This window comes from Phyllopteryx taeniolatus, chromosome 12, assembly GCF_024500385.1.
Source record: "Phyllopteryx taeniolatus isolate TA_2022b chromosome 12, UOR_Ptae_1.2, whole genome shotgun sequence".
Classification (NCBI taxonomy): Eukaryota; Metazoa; Chordata; class Actinopteri; order Syngnathiformes; family Syngnathidae; genus Phyllopteryx; species Phyllopteryx taeniolatus.
The window spans coordinates 20,436,581-20,460,190 of NC_084513.1; the positions used below are offsets into that span (position 1 = coordinate 20,436,581).

General features: G+C 42.7%; 3 protein-coding genes across 9 annotated transcripts in view; 1 reads left to right on the plus strand and 2 right to left on the minus strand.

The window, feature by feature from the left end:
• On the plus strand, window positions 1-21,763 carry gabpa (GA binding protein transcription factor subunit alpha). Of its 5 annotated transcripts, none has more exons than XM_061793152.1 (10): window positions 1-136; window positions 10,621-10,721; window positions 10,810-10,954; window positions 11,685-11,769; window positions 11,851-12,075; window positions 13,021-13,215; window positions 13,286-13,342; window positions 13,435-13,557; window positions 13,797-13,989; window positions 21,477-21,763. In XM_061793152.1, the coding sequence occupies exons 1-10, from the start codon at window positions 14-16 to the stop codon at window positions 21,739-21,741; spliced, it is 1,512 nt and encodes a 503-aa protein (XP_061649136.1). In that variant the 5' UTR covers window positions 1-13; the 3' UTR covers window positions 21,742-21,763. The 5 variants fall into 5 exon arrangements, with proteins under 5 accessions (XP_061649136.1, XP_061649137.1, XP_061649139.1 ...); XM_061793153.1 differs by lacking the exon at window positions 21,477-21,763 and adding an exon at window positions 14,788-15,382 and having other exon boundaries at window positions 116-136; XM_061793155.1 differs by lacking the exon at window positions 1-136 and adding an exon at window positions 8,002-8,151.
• u2af1 (U2 small nuclear RNA auxiliary factor 1) lies at window positions 802-4,787 on the minus strand. Its single transcript, XM_061793168.1, has 8 exons — window positions 4,678-4,787; window positions 3,558-3,645; window positions 2,967-3,033; window positions 2,793-2,842; window positions 2,612-2,710; window positions 2,409-2,542; window positions 1,825-1,920; window positions 802-1,148 (listed from the first exon to the last, which is right to left on the minus strand). Exons 1-8 carry the CDS (start codon window positions 4,719-4,721, stop codon window positions 1,007-1,009), a joined length of 720 nt encoding a protein of 239 aa, XP_061649152.1. The 5' UTR covers window positions 4,722-4,787; the 3' UTR covers window positions 802-1,006.
• The window catches only part of appb (amyloid beta (A4) precursor protein b), a 13,611-nt gene continuing 6,126 nt past the window's right edge, over window positions 16,126-23,610 (minus strand). For 2 of the 3 annotated variants that reach the window (XM_061793149.1, XM_061793151.1), the window contains 10 exons: window positions 23,528-23,602; window positions 22,375-22,533; window positions 22,117-22,245; window positions 21,018-21,117; window positions 20,848-20,915; window positions 20,610-20,748; window positions 20,451-20,504; window positions 19,311-19,402; window positions 18,512-18,658; window positions 16,126-17,882 (listed from right to left, as the gene is read on the minus strand). In XM_061793149.1, coding sequence (XP_061649133.1) covers window positions 17,781-17,882; window positions 18,512-18,658; window positions 19,311-19,402; window positions 20,451-20,504; window positions 20,610-20,748; window positions 20,848-20,915; window positions 21,018-21,117; window positions 22,117-22,245; window positions 22,375-22,533; window positions 23,528-23,602 — 1,065 coding nt within the window. In that variant the 3' untranslated portion in view covers window positions 16,126-17,780. The remainder of the gene's footprint in view (window positions 17,883-18,511; window positions 18,659-19,310; window positions 19,403-20,450; window positions 20,505-20,609; window positions 20,749-20,847; window positions 20,916-21,017; window positions 21,118-22,116; window positions 22,246-22,374; window positions 22,534-23,527; window positions 23,603-23,610) is intronic. The other variant, XM_061793150.1, reaches the window with a different exon arrangement.

Consider the following 23,610-nt stretch of genomic DNA (forward strand, 5'->3'; position numbering starts at 1 on the left):
GCGAAAGGCCGAGATGGCAGCGGACATGCGTCACCCGCCTCAACTGGCACGCGCGGCCCCTCGTCGGCATCGACGCACACGCACGCACGCACGCACGACGGCGTCAGAGCGCAGACAGAACGCGACCAGACTTTGGGTGAGTGGAAAAAGGCACACAAATCATTTAGCACGTTCATTGCTGACAGCACTTTTGTCGCCGCCCGCCAACTACACGTTGTATAATATATCTCTACGTCACCGCGGAGGGGGGGGGGGGGGGGGGGGCAGCTGCCAAGGTCACCCACATCCATAACCGCCCCTGACTACCTACAATGGCACTTGAGACAATTCCTTCTAGAATAGGAGCAGACATAAGTACTGCGGTTGGTTTGTCAATAGTCCCTGACAAGTTCCACTACTCACCCATTGGTCTGTTGCTTTGAGTGGGGGAACCCACATTCCATTACCAACAGAAAGAATTAACCATCTCTGTCTTGAGCGCTGCCAGAAACTAGAAAAGTATTACTTTGGCATCTCTGTGCCAAGGAACTATGTTGAGGTGCATTGATGAGTTTCCTTGGTGCCGATCCATGATTTCGCTTCAGGATAGTGCAGCATTGTTACTCTTATCAGATATTGTGTGTTATTCAGCAATTTACCAGCGATTTCAAGTCAATGTTGTGGACGCCCTCCTAGCGCCTATAGGCAATGCTCTGCTCAAACAAATGTTCAGTACTATGATTGAACAAACGTCACAACTTAAATCTGAGACTTCATCTTGAAATTCACAACAGATCAATCCATCTAGACAGATTAGACACGTCACGTTACATAAAAATTTTAATGGGGTGAAAGTAATTTTAGAACATAACAACTTACAGCCATCACAGCTTTAACATCTGGTACCACTCAATTCTTCCTACAATACAAGTGGGAGGGTACAAACTTTAGAAAAAGGAGAAAAAGAAAAAAAAAAAAAACAACTGGTGAGGATGGTACAAGGAAGCATGTCGTCATGGCTTGTGGTTCAGAAGCGTCCCGAGCGCTCTCTGTCTCGGGAACGGCGTCTATCGTGGTCGCGGCCGCCCCCTCGGCCTCCTCGGTCCCCTCTGTCCCGGTCCCTTGAGCGGGATCGGCGGTCTCTGGAACGTGACCTGGACCTGTGACGGCTACAGGTACGAGGGACGAATTAGCAATCGCGTCCAAATGCAAATGAATTCGGATTGATTTACTTACTGCGGTTGACAACACAAAAGAACAATCAGCAAAGCATCAACACCACGCATCTAGCATGTACACAATCACGAACCCATGTTACACAAGTGACCGTATTCAGTATGTTAAACTATACGACAACAAACAAACCACCTTCACGAGGTGCATCAACAGCTAGCATACTAGCCTAAATAACACACGAGCACATGTAAAAACAAACACGGGCACTAACACTTTACATAAATGGTATATTACACAAACCGTATGGCATGTACACACAACGATAAAATGTTTGGGAATACAGGCAAATTGTAACAGCAAATGAGAATAGGTGAGCTTTTAGTAGCTGCATTGGGAACAACTTTTCCTTTCACTTTGACGGATGCACAAAGTGCATTTAAGGACCGCCACCAAAACGATCAATCTCAAACACCATCAATGAAGAAACCTATTAACAGCAAGATGCCACAGTATGGCACCAAAGTAATACTTTAATCGCTTTAGCCTGAGCACAAAAACATTTTTTTTTTTTTTTTTTGGTGAATAAAGGATAGGATTTGGAAAAAAAAAAACAAATTTGAGAATTTGCGATTATGTGACGGTCCACTGTACGTGTGTGTGTAAACGTACCCTCCCTTCCGGCGACGTCCATATAGCTCTCTCCTCAGCTCGCGCGAGATGGGCTTCAGGTGCATGAAATTGCAGAAGCCACCTCGAGTGCACTCCCTGTGGACAGAGGACAACTTAAGAGCACCGCAAACGCAAAGTGTCAGGAGAGCTGTGACAGACACCCAAAAAATATCACTTGAGGGCCTGTTGCGACGGTCATGCTTAGTTTTTGTTGAGAATTTAGTCACGCTTGTGGAATTCGCTCGTTCGTGTCCCTAAGGTTATGTGTCGCAAGCTTCGAGCAACAGATTTCACTAGTTAATTCTGGTAAACTACTATGCTGACTAAACGGTCTGAAGTCGAAACAGGCAATAGTGCAACACTTTTTTTTTTTTCTTCCCCTGTAAAGTTTGAAGTCGACTTTAGAATTCAATCAAACATTTTTGGACAAAAATATGCTAAAGGTGCACAAACATCAGCGCTCGGACCGCCTAGAGTTACAGTCCAGTGAGCATCAAAGGATCAACCATGCCGGTGTTTGTTCTAGCTCATCAGGACAATCAATAAAGCCTCCGATGCGCGCGCGCGCACGCACGCACACTCACCCCATTTCATACTGGCGACAGCAAGCTTCCCTGAAGTCTGTGACAGGCGAGAGCTCAGCATGGATGGGCTGCCCATTGAACCAGCGATTGTTCAGGTCGATCACCGCCTTCTCGGCATCCTCTTCGCAGCGGAACTACGAGGAAACAATCGCGGCGTTTGTACAAAATGGGGAGATTACTGAGCAGTGACGCCCGACACCCACCTTCACATACACGTTCCCCACGAGGTGGTCTCCCAGGTTGTCGCACACGTTCATTTCCTCCACCTCGCCGTACTTCTCCTCCATTTCTGTGAAGACCTCCTAAGAGCAACCCGGGGAACAATCAGGCTCCATTTTGCCTGTGTTCTAGCTGGAATAGTTGCAACAAGCATGAAAACCTTACCTCAAAAAACTCATCATAGTGCTCCTGCATTTCCATGTCACTGATGGCACCTAGTGGGCAAACGGAGAATGACAATGGGGCACACATGCTAACACTTTTTGATTTAATTGCATCTATTTACATGAACAAAAATATATCTAAAAAAAGCATTATTCCATCAATTAAGACACTTACAGGTAAGGCCATCAGCAGACTGCGCGCTGTTTTGAGGGTTGCGGTAAATGTTCAGGAGGGCAATGGTCTGAAACCCAGCGTGCACACATTTAGGATGATTTATCATAACTTCATAAAGAGGAAGCCTAAACTGACTTCAATTCCATACAGTTTGTTTTCACCAGTTATATAATCAGTAGACATTAGGGACACCTGCACAATCTAATGAGAACAGATGCAAATGGTCAAATATTTTGCCTTCACAGTAGACAATTCTCAGTTTCCAATTGAAACGGCCAGATGCGAAAGAATGCTTGGGCTTCATGTGAACGTTCTAACTTATGAGCATAAAGTTGCAATATTGTAGTCATCCCCTGCCATAGCGCGAGTCAGACTTTGCGGCGCCAACTTCTCACGGATTTCTAATCGCAACACACATTTCGTGGTCGTAATTTTACAATGTCGTGGGCTGTTCCACACTGCAACGACAAGCACAAAAATAAACACGTCAACTCAAATCAGTGAAATTGTTTGGATCCCACCTCTTTGAGATTGCAGATTGTGCAGGTGTACCTGATGCGATATGGAATTTGCAGGAAACGATGACTTTACCTGGCTGAAAGTGGGCTTATTGTGTAATCTGGAGCAGCGGTCACCATGTCGACAGGCACCAATTTTAAAATAAAAAGAGCAATTTACTCTGGGGAGAGAAAGACGAGAGAGACACCAGCATTATGTGGGGTTCAGTGTGATAAAAGTCGAAGGGCTTGGAACCAATAGAACACAGGTCGCCAACATGTTCTAAAAATTGCTCACCAGTCAGGAGACATTGTGATTTCCTAGGAATGTCATAAGCGGTACAGAAAATGGATGTCGTAGAAGTCGTCATTTGAAAATGTAGACAGCTGCAGGGATTGATTTGACGCATTTATATCAATGTCATGTGTGTATTGAAGTTTATCTGTTTACTACCTTAACTCAATATTGATAACTAGTGTGGGATGTTAACGTGATCAGTGTCTTCACATAGATGAATACCATAATTAATAACATTAAAAACAATTGAGGGACACCTGTTATTCTATAAACTTGTATCAGATTGGTAGCCCTTTACATTAATCAGTGCCCAAGAAGGAGTCAATTACAAAAAGGTTTGCGACCCCCCCCCCCCCCCCCCCCGAATTCAGGAAGTGTAATAAATCATGTGGATATTTGGTTACAATTTTTTTTTTTTTTTAAATAATTTAACAAAAATAAGCTCAAATCATACAAGGGTTATTGGGAGGGCGTAAATATAAATGTGTATCTGGGGTTGGGGTCTCATTGCCATTTGAACGGGGCCGTGATGCTACCTTCTGTACATAGCATGGTACACGACGTTTTCATTCAAACAAAGACTTGACGAGATCACAGCCACTTATGCGCCTATCCCAGAAGTTTACCACCTCCACTGACTTAACGCGTTGCGGTCTTATCATTTTAATAGGTCGCGTGAACTCGTGGAAGCATTCCAGCACTACTTGGGCATGTTGACGTTGCAGGCCAAGAAACATTAGCAGCGCGGCATTTTCTAGCTGGCCACCAAGCTAAAGCTAACTAGCGCTAGCCGCTAAAGATGTAGCTCTTCTAAAACTCTGCCAAAGCGTGCGTTAAAAACGCGTGGAGCACCTGCTGATGTCAAGCGTATAGAAAGGGTTTTACTAAACGACGAATTATTCGTTTAAAATCTTACTTGTCTTTCTCTGTCCCAAAAATCGACGCCAAGTACTCCGCCATCTTGGCTAGCTTTCGGTCCTACCTTCAACTGCACGCTTTCCCGTCCCACCCCTTCACAATAAAATAACCCCCATATCAACGCAAAGGTTATTTGAATTCCAGAGAAACGATGCCATAGCAATCGTATTCCCACATATTATACAATAAATGCAAGTTGAAACACTTTACAATGGCAACCAAAAACAAGGTTACATGATACTGACATTATTATAGTCACTATCAACTTCAAATTTGTATCGCATCATGGCATGTTCCTACGGGTTTATTGTAGTAGTTTGTGCGCGCATTTCCCCATGTCATGTCTGTGGCTACGTATGTTCTTGCCAAAAACACGGAGTTACTGTATGTTACAACAAAGAAACAGATCAAAAACGCCTTTATTTTGAAGGACATATCAGTACCGTAAATTTACGTCAACGTACGTTTCAGTTTGGAATGGCTTTCAAAATAAAGAGTTTTCGACAGTGGCAATGTGCTATAAATTCATCCTCAATACATTGTTTTTCCTCTGTGTATTTATTTTATTTTATTGACGTGAAATAGACGACTAATTGTATGATAAGTACATTTCAATGCCTGGTGCCACTCAAGGTATATTACCTGAAGAATACAATGAAGCGACAAAAATGCATCATAGGTTTAATTGTATTCCCTTTGATTTTGGTTATTATCAAGAAAATCTTGTGAAATGTCTAGATTTGGTTATTTTCAAGAAAACGATGGAAAATGTCTAGATATCAGCCCCTTATGACCTATTTTTTACTGGCATAATTTGTCCCAACAAATGTACAGTACCTTTAGTTGGACCATGCATTAAAAATGAACAGGAAACAAGGGTGGCCGAATAATTTAAATATTGTACAAGAGTACGAGGATTTCAATAGTTGCATGTTTTCCTAATTTCTCTGGAAAGCCATTAACTACATTATAGAATTTTATACAGATACACAGGAGAGCAAAGAAATTGGTTTATTCAGATAAAACAGTTCATTTACAATTCAGTTGTAACATGCTGCTAATTTTGTCTTTTGAGATTGCTGCCACATCCCTGTCAGGCAATTATACATTATTTGTGCACTCAACTGTAGTAGTCTCGCCACTGTTGCTGACCAACACTGGCCACTCACGTGCTTGAGAAGTATCTGCACCATTTGCACAATTAACTGTTCCATATAATCACACTACTAGTCACTTCAAACTGCTCTAAATTGCTTGAGGACTCTGCGTCATTTGCACAATTGTCCCCAAAAAATAAATCATTGTCCCCAAAAAATAAATCAAAGTATCAGCATTACCACACAACTGATAAATTCCTTGTGTGTTTTGACATACTTGGCAAATAAAGATGATTCTGATGTTAGGTTCACTGAAGGCGCCAAACTGTCCATAGGCGTCAATGTGTGAATTGTAGTTCTATGTGCATGCCCTGCAATTGACTGGTGACTGGCACAGGGTGTACATTGTCTCTCGCCCAAAAGTCAGCTGGCATAGACTCCAGTTCACCCACAGCTCTAATGAAGGCCAGCAAAATCGGAAATGGATCGTACCCAAAATGTATTTTGCACAATTATAGCTATGCACACCGACCCTGTGGTAGCTTTTTTTTCTGTAATTTATTTTCAGGCCTGTTAGCATGATTACATTTTAATTAAACCTCTATGCATTAAAACTTACGATGCGCTCACGTGTGGTCAAGCACTGTAGAAAATAGATGTTCGAATTCAGTAGTCCCACACAATAATGTAGTATGGTTGTGTTGACAAGATTACACACCCTGGCAGAACTTGTGAAATATTAGCAAGACTGAACAGGGAGCATCCCATGTTTTTCTTCATTGCTGTTTTGTTTAAATGATTACACTATTCTGAAATGCGTTGAAATAGAACTTGAATCACAGATTTTTTATTTTTTTCCCTGATCACTTTTTCTTTCAAGAATTGTACATATTACAAATTCTGCCAGGCTATATGTACTGTAAAATGTGAACACAGCTGAACTGGGATGAGAGCCTTTTAAAAAGTCTTATAGATGCAATTTTATTTTATTAAGCCTTGATATTCTCTTCTTTACAAGGGGAAACTCGTACAGCGTGTAAAAGCAGCAGTTTTTTTTTAAACTCTTGTATGATGAAGATTAATCTGTTTGCTGTGTAAGCTTGGTTTTGACTTCCCCATTTTGGGAACAAAAAAACAAGAGTGAATCCACGACTTTGACACATGACAGAAGAATTAGCAGGATTTCACAATTTCCATCTCAAAAGCCAATTTAGGAATTTGGTCCCCCCCGGGACCCAAACATACTAAAATAAATCCCTTATTGCCCTAACATAAACATGTTCATAATACAGTATTATACAAGATGTGAATTTACTAGAAAACATGAATTTAATTTTTTTTTTTTTTTTTACAAGATATAATGTGCCTCAATAAAATAGATTTTTAATCTTAAGTATGGACAAACAAGTTGAACACAAGTTTTAGAGTAATACCAGCAGGGGCGCTTTCTGATATGGGCGACTTTAGCATTCTGTGGGGTGTCGCTATCCCCCCCCATCCCCCGTTGATGATCGGCAAGGGGGCCGCAATCGACGACCCTCGTACAGGGTGCCATTCGGCCCAGGACCGCCTCTGACCAGTGGTACGCGGGCTCTATCTGGTGGTACGCGACAGAATCAAATGAATGAATTAAATACAAAATAGACAATATTTCACACATAAAACACAATCAAACATTTCTGGATGAAGCTGGTACCTATCGGTCTGCTACATTTTCTTAAAAATATATACTTTTTTTACTCTTCAAGCACAGTTCAGTTGTATTTAACTTATGTACAGTTCAATACATTTACACTTAAATCTTTAAGAACTGTTTTTAAACATTTAAGCGCAACTATTTCACTTTTATATGTAATGCATTAGAATGAAATCATTAAAGCACAGTTCAGTTGTATTTAACTTATGTACAGTTCAATACATTTACACTTAAATCTTTAAGAACTGTTTTTAAAAATTTAAGCGCAACTATTTCACTTTTATATGTAATGCATTATAATGAAATCATTAAGTATTTTTTTTAAATATATTGAAGCGCTTTTACTGCTCGCACATAACGTTACAGTGGTTTACAGGTTTGAATTAACATTTATGTAAGTGCATTTGAATGTTGATCGCTATGGTGGTACTTGGAGAACCAAGTATTATTATTATTATATTTTTTTTAAGAGTTTGTACTTGGAGTAAAAAGTTTGACAAGCACAGTTTTCGACTTTAGAGTCGTGCCATTTAGTCCCCGCCCTCCTCTGGCTTGTGTTTTTCTGTGTTGTAGTAGTTGAGCCAAAAAGTTCGCCTCGGCTGAGAGAATACAGACATCCTTATCGGCCCCGAATTGCTCACACGTCAACATTTTCAGCTCGGGGCTCCACGTTTAAGAGGTATGCTCGTTTCTGAAAACACTCGAGTCGTCCCTAAACGCAGTGGAATCACGTCCATTTTTTTTTTTTTAGCTGTGCTCGGTGTGTTCCCGCTGATTTAGCTAGCGAGCTAGCCGTCGTTAGCATAGCTTGGAGGCCGCCTGCCCTTTACTGCCTCGAAAGGGAAAACCGTATCGTGCTGCTACGAACGCCGAAGAAGCTGCGTGAGCGTCGTGAACATATACAAGCCGGTAAATCGGTGAACGACTTTTCCAGGCGGAAGTTAGCCGCGTCGCTAGCGCTGTTAGCCGAGCCCGCCCGCCCGCTGTAAAGACGGGAGTGCGTAATACACGTCGTCAAACGATAAATGGCGTCGTTCAATCCCCTCACCGCCGCCTGTCCACCGTTAGCGTCAAAGCGAGTGTATCGGAAAAGATGATTCGGAGAGTTTTAGTCTCTCCGCGGACTTGGTGGAGTCGCTCTGGAACGCGTGTGCTGCCGAGGCGGCTGATCTCGGAAGTCTAAACGCAGAAAACCTTTGCCAGGATTTCCGGCTCCTTTCCATTTGCCCTATGCTGTTTTGTTTCCGTTTATTCTATTTCCGTTTCTCAAACTTTTCCCCATTCAGCGACCAAGTGCGACCCAACGCCCATATTTTTGAAAAACACGAAGCCCCGCGTGCGTTGAGGGATATCGCAAGCGTTTGTTCTGCTTACGGTTGTGTAACGAGGGGCTGGCCGCGCCGACACCGACACCGACACCGACACGGCTGCTTCGGCAATTTGTGTCGGTAACTTTGGTCACTCTCGGCGTCACCGAGCAACTTGCTCGGCCTGACGTTTACTTCGTGGCGCATTTATCTACACCCTCGCAACGTGTACGTGCAACATTTTACGCGGGTCACTTTTTTTTTGTGTACGTTGGCCGAACGTTTGGCCTTAAGACGCCAGAGCCTCGCCCCTCGAGTATGCTAACGTTAGCCGTTAGCAGTCGACGGTCCCATGCGACACGCGACTGTAGTCGTAATGGAGGCTGACAGGGCCTCTGTATTTGTAAACACTACCTCATATTACACATACTTCACCCATTTATAACATTACCAGCACACTACAAATACCACTCGCGCCTACTTTAATAGCATATTATGGATACTTTCCTATTCATAACCTCCATACAACAATAAATACTTTTAAATCCTTCGATCAAAGTGGTTGACCATGATTATCGTTCGACAGATGTATTTCCTATTCGTAAACATCGCAGTATGGACGCGTAAACTACTTAATGCATTGGATTTAACAAGTCTACACACCCCTGTTCAAATGCCAGGTTTTTGTAAATGAGACCAAGAGAAATCGCTGAAAGATTTTCCACCATAATTGTGACCTATAACCTGTCCATATCAATAAAAGAAATCTTTTCGAGAGAGGAATTAAAACAGTAATAAAGATACTAACTAAGTGTGTGCATCCTTTAAAAACTGGGCACGTTAGTGACATCCTCTCTCCTTGTCTTTTGATATATTTCTTTTTCTGTCACTGTGCTATATTATTTTTCTACTTGTCAATACCTTCAGACATTTGGTTGTCTTGTTCTGTCTAATTTGTGATTTGTGGTGTAAATGTATGTGATTGTGGTACTCGAGCTCTAATGCACCTTCATTTTAATGGATATATTATGTTCACCTGTAACAAAACTCCACACATCTGAGAGATAACTTGTTGTAACTTGTTGCCCTTTTCTGTACCATCTCGTAAATGAAAAAAATCTATAAAATTATTTGATTAAAAAAAAAAAAGGTCGGCAGCAATGTTCAGATTTAAACAATCGCATTCCAGGCCATGTCCACGTGGAAATGGAGCCAATCTATTTCTTTTTTTTGTTTTTTTAAGTTTCCTGAAGTGGCACTGTATAGCTGCCACAGGAAGTCACCAAAAACAGAAAATAAGAAATAAGATTGTCGAATATAAACATACAACAATGACAGGGAATGCGAAGCAAGCAAGAAAAGAGACATTTATGTGGACCTAGGGCGAGGTTCAACTTCTTCGGAACAAAATCCTAGGTCACTGCCAAGGTAAAGAACATCCGACAAAGTGATCCACCTTTCCTATTGTTGCTGCTGTTGGCCGTGTTAGCGCATGTTCACGGGAGAACTACGGCGTCATCGTCTCATAAAAGATGCGTGTTAATTGTGTTGTATGGTGCGTGATGCTATTCAAATAAAACTGCTCTTACACTAAGAGCACAGCCTTCACACAGCTCGAAATGGCATTCACTGCCAGCCCTCCCAGTTAACATGGATATTTGACTTCTAAAGCCGTCAATGGCAGTGAACATGTTAAAAGGATGGCACTAAAATAAAAGGATTAAAATGAACTACAGTTGAAAACTAAAGCGCCAATCCCCCACTCATATAAATTACAAATGCCTATGTGGAAAAATGTGTGGTTTATGAAATAAATCCCTTCAACATTGACTTTCCTGCAGCTCACCTCTCTTTTCAAAGAGACAATGTCCAAGGGTGGAGCAGACGACATGATAGAGATCGAGATTGACGAACGGGAAAAACAAGCGTGCTTGGAGGAGGGGTGAGGACGCTCGAAATTTCTATTCCATAATTTTTTGGCTCTTATAGTCACGTCACAGTTAGACTATCCCGTCTTGTCTCGCCTTTAGCATGGAGGAACAGACCATCATGGCGTCGGATCTGATCCAGCAAGACATTGACATCAACGAGCCGGTGGGCAATTTGAAGAAGCTGTTGGAGCCTCGCCTCCAAATCTCACTGGATTCATATGAAATATGCTTACAGGACATTCAGGTAATGCCACATATTGAATCATTGATTTTTAAGAGGATGCTTTCGTTGCTGTTGTAGAAAAAAACCTCAGAGATGATAGATTTATGTTATGCTACTTTGCCTCCAAATTGTGTATTACATTGGAAAGATGAACCCAATCTGTTACGTGACACTGCTTTAACTATCAAGCTGCATCTGCTTGCCAAAATTCATTTGTGTTTGTTACCTAATGCTGAATTAGTTATCGTGATCACATTGTAGAAAGCAGCCAGGCCATGAGTTAAGCCTTTTGATGCCCACTCAGCTTTGTCTTGACTGTGAACAGAGTGGTGCTAATTTGCGGAGTCGGCGGCTATTTTTCATAAAAACGACTAGTGACTTTAATTCCCACCAAAAACCGGACGTGAGCACAATCATTCTCTCGTTGTTTTCCTATACGACAGTAAAGGAGCCTGGTGGAAGGCAATCACGGCGTCAATGGCGCAGAACGTTGCCAGACAATGGTGCCCATTTATAATTTGCAAAAGTGGTGATTAATCAACTTGTTGGAAAATTTTGACCCGAGGTATGTGCTGGGAAAACAAATGAATAAAAACAAATGTTTCAAAGCTTGTTTTGTATTAAAAGAAATGAAGCAAATCCTGGGGGTGGGGCAAATAGCAGATATTGTTTTGAATGTATTTTCTATAGGCAAAGGGGGAAAACAAAGTTCTGCTGTGAACTTGCTCATCTGGTGTGGTCTCGTTTGTAGTTGCACCCCGATCACAGCCTCTTCGATCAAGGCGTCAAAACAGATGGAACGGTGCAGCTCAGCCTGCAGCTTGTCACCAAACCAGGTGAGGATTGGACCGCCATCCTCAAAAGTCTCACGGCACCAAAAGCCGAAGTCTCCGATGTACATTTTCGCACTCGTCCAGGCGAGGAGAAGTTGAACATCTTGGAGATCGTGAAGCCCGTGGAGACGGTGGAGGTGGTGATCGACCCGGACGCGGCGGGGGAGGAAGGCTCGCTGGTGGAGGAGGGCCAGCTCATCGCCGTGGAGCGGTCCGGGCTGTCCGACGAGACCTCGGAGCAGGTGACGCGCTGGGCTGCTGCGCTGGAAGGGTATCGCAAGGAGCAAGTCCGACTCGGCATACCATATGGTGAGGAAAATGTGCGCGCGGGACTCGGGAGAATGGAAGCCTCCGCCAAGGCCAAATAATGACGCCCAAATAGCAGTAGATTCCTCCCTCATAGCAAAGTGTGAAACAGAGCCGGTAACATTCAAAAAAACTGTAAACCTTTGTCTTCAAAATATGCAGAGCAAAATATTTGATATTTGATTTGATATTATTTATAATCCAGACAGTATAGACAATATATCCACAGATAGTGGCAATGGGTGTTTATTTACTCCTGCGCAGCAATTACCAGGCATGTAGTAAGCATAAGCTGTTAGTAGTAGGTATCTATTTGTAATTATAGTAATCATGTTTTTCATAATTTTGTACCACAAATAAATGATGACATCGCTAAAACGGTAAACAATGTTAAAACAAATTCAATCATTTGAATAGGAATATCTGAGTAACTATGTCTGAGGCCAACACAATTAAATGGGCTATTTTAAAATAAATAAATAAAAGTAATCAATGATCACCAATTGTATGATGCACTTTTTCTTTTTGACCTTCCTCTTTGAATAATTTATGTCCAAATCTGTTTTCCAGTTGCTGTATTTTTCTTAATTTTCCTCAAAAATCCATGCCGCGCACTCTTGTTTGACTGTTTAAGCATATTCTAACACACAAAATTCCTTCTCACCGCAAGCGAGTATCGTTCACCCTAAAGCAGCGTTTTACTCCGGAACGCTCAATGCCGAATATAGTGACACTTTGTCTTTAGATTCCCACACGAATCTCAGCTTCACAGATGCTATATTGATTCAGCAGGAGCCATAACGCCACCATGGGGCAGCACCTGCAATTTTATTGCTTAGTGAGGTGTTCGTTACTAGGTTCTCTCAAATTGAAAAATATTGTGGCATAAATATGCAACGTGGTTGTTGTTTTTTCTCTCTCTCTCTCTCTCTCTCTCTCTCTTTTTAGACCCTGTCCTGTGGACGGCCGACCAGGCGATCCACTGGGCCGTGTGGGTGATGAAGGAATTCAACATTGACGAGATGGAAATCGGGAGCATTCACATCCCCGGTCGAAATCTCTGCGCGTTCAGCCAAGAAGAGTTCCTCCAGAAAGTGCCCAATGGAGAAATCCTCTGGAGCCACCTCGAGCTCCTACGCAAATGTAAATCAGTTTTCGACGGGGCCGTTTATTTTGTTCCGATTTAATCCTGATTTAATGTTTGGAATTTCAGATGTTTTGGCAAGCCAGGACCCGTCCGGAGGGGACGCCACAGTGACCATTGATCAGCGTAAACCCAGACTTTGCCTAAAACCAAATAACAAGATTACGCCACTGCTGTTCTGTTCCGACGAGTGTACAATCCTGTCCGTGCCTCTCCAGCTGTGCAGATAATCCCGGCTCAAGTCAGCACGCCCACGGCCATTAAGGTGTTGAAACAGAACCGGGGACCCCGAGCGCCCCGCATCTCGGGAGAAGAGCGCAGCTCGCCCGGGAACCGCACGGGTAGGCTCACTGCACACACGCTTCATAAAATTACAATTTTATCAAATTACAACTGCTACTGCTACTCAGCCAGCCTCTGGCTTTACTTTGGCTGAAACACGACTGGCGCAGTGTTTATTGAAGTAAAGACAGACGCTTTCTGAATCGTCATACAAGTGTAAAAAGGAGTCAGGCGCTTCACTGTTTTGGGCAGTCATGAAGCAAATACACTGAATGACATATAACTCCTGTGGTGACAGGCAACAACGGTCAGATCCAGCTGTGGCAGTTCCTGCTGGAGCTGCTGACGGACAAAGACGCAAGGGACTGCATCTCCTGGGTGGGCGAGGAGGGCGAGTTCAAGCTCAACCAGCCCGAGCTCGTGGCACAAAAGTGGGGCCAGCGCAAGAACAAGCCCACCATGAACTACGAGAAACTCAGCCGAGCACTCAGGTACGATTGTACTTCTGTGCATTTGCTGACATGCAACACTACTTACTGTATGTTGCGTGCTTGATGCACTTTCAGCAAACGGTCAAACATACAAGTACAAAACGATAACACTCTAAATACATGTGTATTCAAGCAAGCACATAATTCTTTATTTTGTGTATATATATATGTTAAATTTTTTTTTTTTTTTACTTCAACCGGGAGTGTCGATAACAGGTTGAAAGAAGTACACATTGACTCTTGAGAACTTTTCGCTATCTGCCAAACTGCACACCGCAAGCGCAGGAAGGACAGAGTAGTGTGGTATAGTATATGACAGGGTGGTAAAGGGTATATTGGGTGTCGTAGTATCGAAGCGATTGTTACGAGTACAGACGTACAGTATCGGTACTGGTATCGATATCGGTGCATCCCTGAAAATAGTGTAAAACTACTTGCCATTTAAAGACGCCTGTCAGGCGTAAAAAAAATAAAATAATCAAAAAAATTACATGGACTGTCACACAAATATAAAATGAAATCAACCACTGATGTAATGTCAAACTTCAAAACAAGACACGCATAAACTATTTTTTTTTTTTTAATCACAAGTGACAAGCAGAATGACAGCTAATGAGTCAAGCAGCTAAAATAGTAATCTACATTTTTACTCCAAGCGCCTTCTTGTCAAACATCAGAACATCAAATTTGAAATTACAGAACGTATTTTGAGAAAAACATAGCACAAAAACTACCTCGCGACTTACCGGAGAAGCAAACATAGCAGTTTACATCTTCAGCCAGCGCTCCTCCTCGCAGGTATTACTACGACGGCGACATGATCAGCAAGGTGCAGGGCAAGCGCTTCGTGTACAAGTTCGTGTGCGACCTGCGGACCCTGATCGGCTACAGCGCCGCCGAGCTCAACACCCTGGTGGCCGAGTGCGAGCAAAAGAAGATGTCGCGGGTGCAGATGCACGGCATTGGGCAGCCCATCACCACGGTGACGTTGGCCACCACATTGGACAAGGACAACTGAAGATGGAGGAGGAGGAGGGAGGCCTTAACTCATTAACTCTCCGATGAACCTTGCTGACGCAGCGGCGTGGATGAACACCTTGTTTCAGCATTTTTTTCAAACCACCACAGAGGAGGTACAAATGAGACATGGCAACAAGTGAACGCTTTGAATGTGACTGAAATAATGTCTTCCTTGTCTGTAGCGACGGCCTTTGTATATATACACCCGCAATTCATGTTTTTTGATAGCCGCACCACGGCACGTGTATTTTCATATTTTTCCTTTTATAGAAGACCCTTTTTGTATTTTTATTTTAGTCTATGTTCCCAGTGTTTTTGGACCACATTCTTTTTGTCCATAGGGGGAATAAAGTGGCAAAGTTTTTTTTTCTCAGCTGTTTTCATTCACTCATTTCATTGAACAGCGGCCATTTCAGTTCTGGTTAAGGCCACCTAAAACATTCATGAAAATATGATGCACATCTGCCTCACAGTTCTGATCGCGGTTCAGGATTTCAATTTCTCGTCATGGGCTTTCTCCTTCCAATAATCCCAAAACATGCATGTTAGGTTCATTGCAGACTTTAAATTGTCTACAAGTGTGAAAGTGAGCCTGAACACTTTTTGTCTAAATGTGCCCAGTGATTGACTGGCAGCCACTCTTGGGTGTACTTCTCCCTGTTGGCCATAAATCAGCCGGGATAGGCTCCAACATTGAGGACAAGCATTGCAAAAAATGGATGGATGGGTGATGTAACAATGCAGCACGGTGGAACGTTTGCCTCACAGTCCTGAGGTTCAGGGTTCAAATCTCATGTGGGTTTTGTAGGGCTTCTTCCTTCATTCCCAAAACATGCATGTTAGCTTCAGTGAAGACTTAATTGTCCGTTGTGAGTGTAAACAATTGTGTTGGCATGCACTGCCATTGGCTGGCGACCAGTCCAGGTTGTACCCTGCCACTCAGGGGTCAGAGTCAGCTAGGACAAGCTCCAGCTCACCCGTGACCCTGATGAGGACAAGCGCTATAGAAAATGGCTGGATGATGCAACGATCAAATAAATGTTGACTATTATGAGCATTTGTGTATCCTGTACAGCCCATAGGTTAAAGAAAAGGCAGAGACAGCGACAAAAGCAATCGTTTATGTACATTAAAAATTTTATTCATGGTATGGTGGCAGTAGAAACTTAAGCAAATGGTTCATGTAACTACAAAACATTTTTAAACATTCACCTGAACAAGAGCTTCAGTTCACATGTCTGTGTTGGGATATGTTAATGTTAGGGAGGGGAGAGGAAAGGAGGGGAGGTAATGACTCAACAGATCTACCACACAACAGACAAGACACGGCTGCAATGAAAAAAAACAAAAAACAAGTTGGTATCATAAAGGGGGTGGTGGAACTCAATATCCCCAATACTAATCTGTCACTATTAAAGCTGTGGGGAACATAGGAAAAACGGGCCTATTTTGCCCAAACATCAATTTTACAATCAATAACGGAATGATTCAACAGGAATGATTTGGCTATTAGCCTCCAGTTCCACTCCAGTGGATCCGTCGAAAGGTCCAATCTGACTTTGAACTGCAAAGTCTGCATTGAGGGCTCATACTGTGGAACCTCCTGAGTAGAAATGCAATCACACTGGTTGACTTCTGAGCTGTTCTAAGTACAAAGCCATTTCCCCATTGGACATAATGTAACATGAATTAATCTGCTTCAGGATCAAATTTGTAGTACAATATAAGAGAAGGTAACAACCCAAAAAGTTAAATAGTTTCCTTCATCTGAGTCATGGAGCAAAGGAGTTTAGTGTATTAACTGATATTGAAGGAATTTCTATTCCTAATATTGTACTGCACAGCCAGTCCCTTACCTCCACTTTTCCTCTTTGCTATCACTACTGTCCTTCACACAAAAAAAGGTAAAAACAAAGCAAACACATGTGCAGTTAATCCTTTTCATCGTTTTCATGCCCACAAACGTCGTTCCACGTGGGAGGTTCCACTGTACTTGGTGATAAGCAGACGTTCCCCAAAATGACAAAGATAGAGTGCATAAAACCCAAAATAGTAACACAATCATCTTCCTTTCGGATACTATTACACTTCATATATTACATATAGTATTTGATTCTTTTTTGTTGTTGTTTGATTTTTTTGCCCATGCAGCTAACAACAGTGAAGCATGGAGATGAACTTAAAAAATGTTTAAAGCATTCTGAATATTATTTTTTTTTTATCATCTTCATTTTGCACAAGATCACAAAGAAGACACCAGAAATGTACAATCCCGCTAAAATATCTAAACGTCAGACCCAGTTGGACTCAATATGGCCATGCACTACATAGACGTACAGCTAATCTCCTTCATATATTACACACAAAAATTAAAACTTGAAATGTTTTGCGCTGGATAGTTTAAATAGCTGGGTAGCACAGTGCTGCGATGATAATAATAATATTCATATATATATATATATATATATATATATATGTATGTACTGTATAGCTATAGTCGGTCAACAATTTCTTTGAGTACAAACACTGCAAAGGGGTGTCGTGTGATTGGTTGAAATGTGCTGGTGACACAGGGTACCCTTGTCTCACTCCGTTAGTGTTACTTTGTGCAATTGACGGGGTTAACTAGGTTTTGTTCCATGTCTGCTTCCTTTGGCCCAAACACAAATTTCCTCTCTTTAAAATGAGCACGATCCTTTTTTTGTTTGTTTATGTCAAATGGGAGCGCAGAGTGGAACAGAACCTCGGGGGAGGAGCGAAAGGGGGTCCTATTAGTTGTGGATCTGCTCAAAGAACTTGTAGGTGGGATTCTCGTAGCCATTCTGCTGCATCTTGGCCAGGTGACGCTCCTCAGGTGTCACCGCCGCATCCACCTGAACACAACAACAAACTCTTCAAATACACACGAGTATCATCTCAAATGCAGAGAGTACAAAGCATCTATTACAGTAGCTATTATTGACCCCCCCCAAAAAATGTACAATTAAAAAAAAAAAGCACATGGACAGGGGTGGGTTTCGTTCACTGCTGAAAGAACAAAGCATTTATTAGAGTAGGTATTCAACTTTTAATTAAAAAAATAATAATAATTTAAGTACCCAGAAAAGTTAATTCAGAGATTTGTTTCTAAAGACATTATACATGTTTGAAGATAATTAATGAAAACATACAAAGCGTGAGAACTGTGTATTACTCAACTGTGGAGCTACAGGATAGCGTTAAACTGTTTCTCAGCGCTTTAGTTTTCCTGATTTTTGATAGGTAGTGAAAATGGGTTCGCGTGACGCACTCTGGAGGCAAAACTGTGACATGCGGTCAGGTAGCTAGCTATGCCTACACCTCAAAAATGTGCCTTCGCTTCTGATAGTCTGCTGGCGTGGCCACTTCAGAGTGCCTCGTTGTCTGCCGTGAGTGCAATGGCACGCTCTATTGTTGATTCCCACTCAATTACTGTCTAAAGTCGTACAACGTGACGTCGGTCAATGCGGAGGCAGCCATTTACCTCGATGACGCCGTGGTGGATGGAAGTGTATTGCTTCTTCCTCAGCATCACCAGGGTGATGACGATGATGGTCGCTATGACGACGCCTCCCACCATCAGCCCGATGATGGCGCCTTTGTTGGAGCCTACGTCCTCGGCGAAAAAGACCTGTCATTGAAAATGTGTACAGTGATTAACAAAGACTTATTTTCTCCTCCCACACACGTTCAAAACATTTATACTTAAAACACACCTTTTTTTAAAACACATTTTAAAAGTTATTTGAACATGAACAAATTGCAAGCATAAAATGTATAGAAAAACACTATAGTAATCATTACATGAACTCCGCAAAGTAGTGCCCAATTATTTATTGTATTAAATAATTCCAAACATGCAACTCAATGTCAATAAGTGATAAGAGGCTGCGCAAAATACCATTGTAACTAGGGCCAGCAGATCCTGCGGCTTCCCAGACTTCTTTGCATTCTAAGTACAATCCTGTAGTTGTGGAAAATCAAGCTAACGTTACTCTTTAGTTGCATTTGTTCCTGTCCACATTGTTATGAGTGTGTCCCGAGGTTGGCATTTGTGAATTTATTTCATGAAACTCTGACCGTGGCTTCTGTGGCATTCCGGCCACGTTTCAGCCCTCGCGGCCACGACGGCCAGCGGGATGGGCGGCCCTTTGCTCACAATTCTCCAAGCCGGATTTGGCTGTCGCGACACCGGTGTGCGAATGATGGACCGCAATATAGCAGCGCACCACCGTATGTGCAGAACAAGCCAATGATGCTCCAATCTGGGTGGTTTACATTACCAGTTTTTGATGGTGGACTTCGTAGCCAGTACTTTGCCTCTCCTCTGTCTCCATACGCACTTGGGGCATCTCTTCTGGCTTCAGGGCAGACACTTGGGGGGCGAAACATGAATCCACATTGTAAAAACATATACATGACAAAAGATTCACCCTTCATAAAAGACAAATATGCACTGTACCATATTGAGAGGTGCTCCTAATATTTTACATTTGATTTTTAAAATGGACAGATGGGCCACGTCTTCCTTCGATGAGGCAGAATACAACAATAAATAAAAGAAGTTCAACTATGTACAGTATGGCAAATTGTTCCTTTTAATAGAAAATTCATCATTTTATTAATTCTATTTCAAATTCATTTACAGTGGTGCCTTGAGATAGGTTTCATTTGTTCCTTGACCAAGCTTGTAACTCCAAACAGATTATGTTTTGTTTTTTTAATAAGAAAAACTACAAAGCACTTTATAGTATTATACTTTATAAAAACATACAGTAATGACTTACTAAAATGAAATTCGTTTTTGTCACACTTTCTCCTTCAAGTGAACAAACAATGTGCTGCTCATTCTGTGTATGTAAGTGCAGGTCTCGGGCACCTGGGGGCAGTATAATACACATACAGTACTCGAGACTCAGCTCCTCTCTTGGCTTCGAAGCACAAGCAGTATTTTGAGTCGTTCTTCGCAGAGGATTAAGAATATATACTGGCGATAAGACGGCTTGTATCTTGAATGATTTGTAAATCAGGTCACTCGTATCTCAAGGCACCGCTACTATCGTCTAATTTCTTGAGATGCTGAATATATTCGATTTCCTTTAGCTGTAAGCTAAAATCATCAAAATATAATCGACATCTTTCACTCTTTGTATAGTGAATCGATGTCATATCACTTTCACTTTTTCAACCGTACTATTGAGATCCAATTTTCCCGATTTCTAATTTATTGAGATGCCCCTGTATGCGGGACTTTTACATCATTTTTTTTTTTAATGAAAGCACGGAAGTGTCAAGGAATGCATGGTGTTGGACAATTGTTAAGTGATTTGCTCTCTGCCTGTCAAATCAATCAAAAGTGAGCAGCATTATTATCATCTTTGTAAAGGCAGCATTGTCTCCAGCCTGCGATTGTAAGCACATACCAGGCCGTGTGGGTAACCCTCTATCTGGAAGTGGGCGGGCATCAACAGGCTCAACTGTGAAGAAATGGAAGCTATTCGAGGCGTTTCTCAAATCTCGGTGCCTTCTCCGCACATCTGTCATTGGATCGTACTTCAAGACATAGTCAGCGTATGTGTTACCGTGGTTCTCAGTGTTGGGCTGGTTGAAGCTCTCGGGGTGGATAAAGCCCAGCCCGTCGAGGCCGGGTTCCATCGGAGCCGAGCTGTACGCCTGGTCGGGCATGAGGGCGTCGTTGCCGTAGCTCATCCTGCCGTCCACCTGGTTACGGAGACAAAAACCTGTTACCGTCTGTTGATGTGTGCTGAGTCAGATGACGGCGTGGTCCCGTATTTCTTCAGCGGGTGCAACCTGACTCACTCTGTTGTCACTCTGCAGGGAGGACACTTGCTGAGAAAGCTCGGACTGAACCCGCTGCACGATGACGGCTAGAGGAACAAGAGACAAAGTCAATACCAAAACTCTTAGGCCACCATTACATTTGTTGCAATTGACACTCATGCTCAACAAAGGTCGTCTCGGAGACTTACAGACTTGGCTGTGGATCTCGTTGGCCACGTTGGGCACCTTGTAAAGCAAACCAAGCGACTGGTTCATCCTCTCGTCGATCACACGCAAGTGTGTCAAAACCTGCAGGACAGAGACGCGAAGAGCTCACTGAATTTCAGGCCTTATTATTTTCAGAGTTGGGTAGTAACGGGCTCCATTTACTCCATTATTATTTACTTCAGTAAGTTTTTGCATCTATTGTACTTGTCAGAGCAGTTTTAATGCACATACTTTTTACTTTTACTTGAGTATTTTTGTTTAGCGGTGCAGTCGTCCGCTTCTGCCTAAAAATGTCTCAGATTTCAGCTTACAAGAACTCCACTTGGAACGTGAGAAGATGCGGTTTTCTATGTACAGCTGTAATTTCTGCCTGGTGAGCTTATTGTGCCACATCACGAATGTAAACATTCATTCATCTTCCGTTCCGCTTCTCCTCACAGGGGCCGCGGGCGTGCCGGAGCCTTCCTCCCAGCAATCTTCGGGCGAGAGGCGGGGTACGCCCTGAACCGGTCGCCAGCCAATCGCAGGGCACACAGAAGCAAACAACCATTCGCACTCACATCCACACCTACGGGCAATTTAGAGTCTCCAATTCATGCATGTTTTTGGGATGTGGGAGGAAACCGGAGTGCCCGGAAAAAAACCCACGCAGGCACGGGGAGACAGTGGGGGGCGGGATTTGAACCCCGGTCCTTAGAACTGTGAGGCAGATGTGCTAACCAGTCGACGCCCGAATGTAAACAAATAAAGACCATTTATTGTGGCTGAATATGCCTTCATTTGTTTTTTACTTACTTACTATATTATTGTCTGAGTGAAAAGTGTATATTGTTGCACATTCCTATTTTATACTTTTGTGTAGCTGATGTTCCTGATCTAAAAAAAGAGGTTACTCACCAGTTATTTAGTACTTGAGCAGTTTTTTCACGCTGAATTATTTACAACTACTTTTTACTTTTACTCGAGTCATATTATTCTAAAGTAAGCGTACTCTAACTCGGGCAACTCTACCCACCTCCGATTATTTGAAAATCCTCTCGTCGTGACGTTTACTCGGCAAGAGAGTGTCAGGTGGCGTACCTGAGGCCGAATCTGCGGCGCCTTCTTCGGGTCGACAGTTCGGACGTGCTCGTAATGTTTGACTGTGTGCTGGCGGTCCTTCTGCTCGGCCCGAATGTACTTCTTCAGCAGACTCAGCACCTGACGGGGCTGGTGAAGGAACATTTTAAATGGCATGAATGTGATCCAAAACAGAGCCCTTCATGTTTATTATTGACATTGCAGTTTGCAGTGTTGTAGTACACATGAACAGGCAACAATTGTGTTTGGGCCGTGTACCCGTGGAGGGTTGGCCTGCAGTGCGCTGAGGTAGTTTTCCAGAGCCACGCGTCGGCGGCTGTTGAGCAGAGCCTCTACGCGGGCCATGTGGGTTTCCACCAGCTGCTGCCTCTCTCCGGCGGCTTCCTCCTCCAGGGCCTCCACCTTCTCCTGGAAACGCTGCGTTTGCAGAAGCATGCAGGCACATCATTCTCGGAATCCCCCGACAGAGCGGTACCAAAAGAATCTTTTTTTCACTTCCTGTACAGACCATCACAAGGTCTTCCAATGCCTTACTGCAAGTTTTTTTTTTTTTTTTTTTGCAGTTGTGAGACAATCATGCCGCCTCACGCTCTAAAATCGTGAAAACTCTTATTTGGCTGTCAAAGAAGATGACTATCCAAATGTAAACTGATGGATTTATCTGTTTAATTCTTATTCCACAAACGCAGTATTAATGAGAATACCCAAAAAGGTTGTGCCTTTCCTTCCCCCTTTAATGGTATGCACTTGAACTTTTAACATATTGAATTTATAGGGCCCCTATTTTCACAAACCAACTTTTTCTAAAATGTTGAATGTAATATTGTCTCTATGGTGCAGCAGTAAACATGTCAAATATGAATTACAATCATCCTCGCATTGCTGAGTTCCAGACATTCTTCTGTCAAGAGGTCTGAAATAAGGACATTTGAACTTCTCCAGCTCTGCCTACCTCTCCACTCCCGAGCTAGGGCTGTCATCATAACAAACGTGTCCTCTCACAATTGGGTCTTCTACACAGAGGAAACCAGTCAGCGGAAAAGGGGCGGTCTTAGCCAAATATGCACAGCCGGATACAAAACTGGGTCAAACAGAAGTAGCTGCCAGAGAGGCCTTTTTTGGACACTCCTACGACAAAATCAAGGTGTTTTTTTTTCCAAATGAAACTGACACTTTTATACTAAGCCCATGTTAGAGAGGTCTAAATGGCCAAAATACAGGACCTTTACGATCAAAGAGGGTACCTGTATTTGTATTTTCTATTTTGCTATAATATGTGATTTAAGAAAATGTATAAAAATCCATGTATATAATTCATAGAAAAAGTGTGGGGCGTAGCAAACGAACATGTGCCCCAATTTGCGCCAGGAAAAACCCTGCTACAAATAATTGCACCGCATTGCACCATTACCTGAATGATGGCTTTCTTCTCGGCACGTGGGAGGTTCTTGGCCTTCCTCTCAGCCTCCTCCCATTCCTTCATCACCTGAGGAT

Bases quoted from the DNA above. Each gene is read 5' to 3' on its own strand.
- gabpa (XM_061793152.1), top strand. From the start codon at position 14: ATGGCAGCGGACATGCGTCACCCGCCTCAACTGGCACGCGCGGCCCCT. The intron at 137-10,620 runs GTGAGTGGAAAA...ACTTTCCTGCAG, and splicing joins AGAACGCGACCAGACTTTGG to CTCACCTCTCTTTTCAAAGA. The intron at 13,216-13,285 runs GTAAATCAGTTT...TTGGAATTTCAG, and splicing joins CCTCGAGCTCCTACGCAAAT to ATGTTTTGGCAAGCCAGGAC.
- u2af1 (XM_061793168.1), bottom strand. From the start codon at position 4,721: ATGGCGGAGTACTTGGCGTCGATTTTTGGGACAGAGAAAGACAA. The intron at 2,543-2,611 runs GTGGGTGTCGGG...GTTTCCTCGTAG, and splicing joins TGGGGAACGTGTATGTGAAG to TTCCGCTGCGAAGAGGATGC. The intron at 1,149-1,824 runs GTACGTTTACAC...TCGTACCTGTAG, and splicing joins GGACGTCGCCGGAAGGGAGG to CCGTCACAGGTCCAGGTCAC.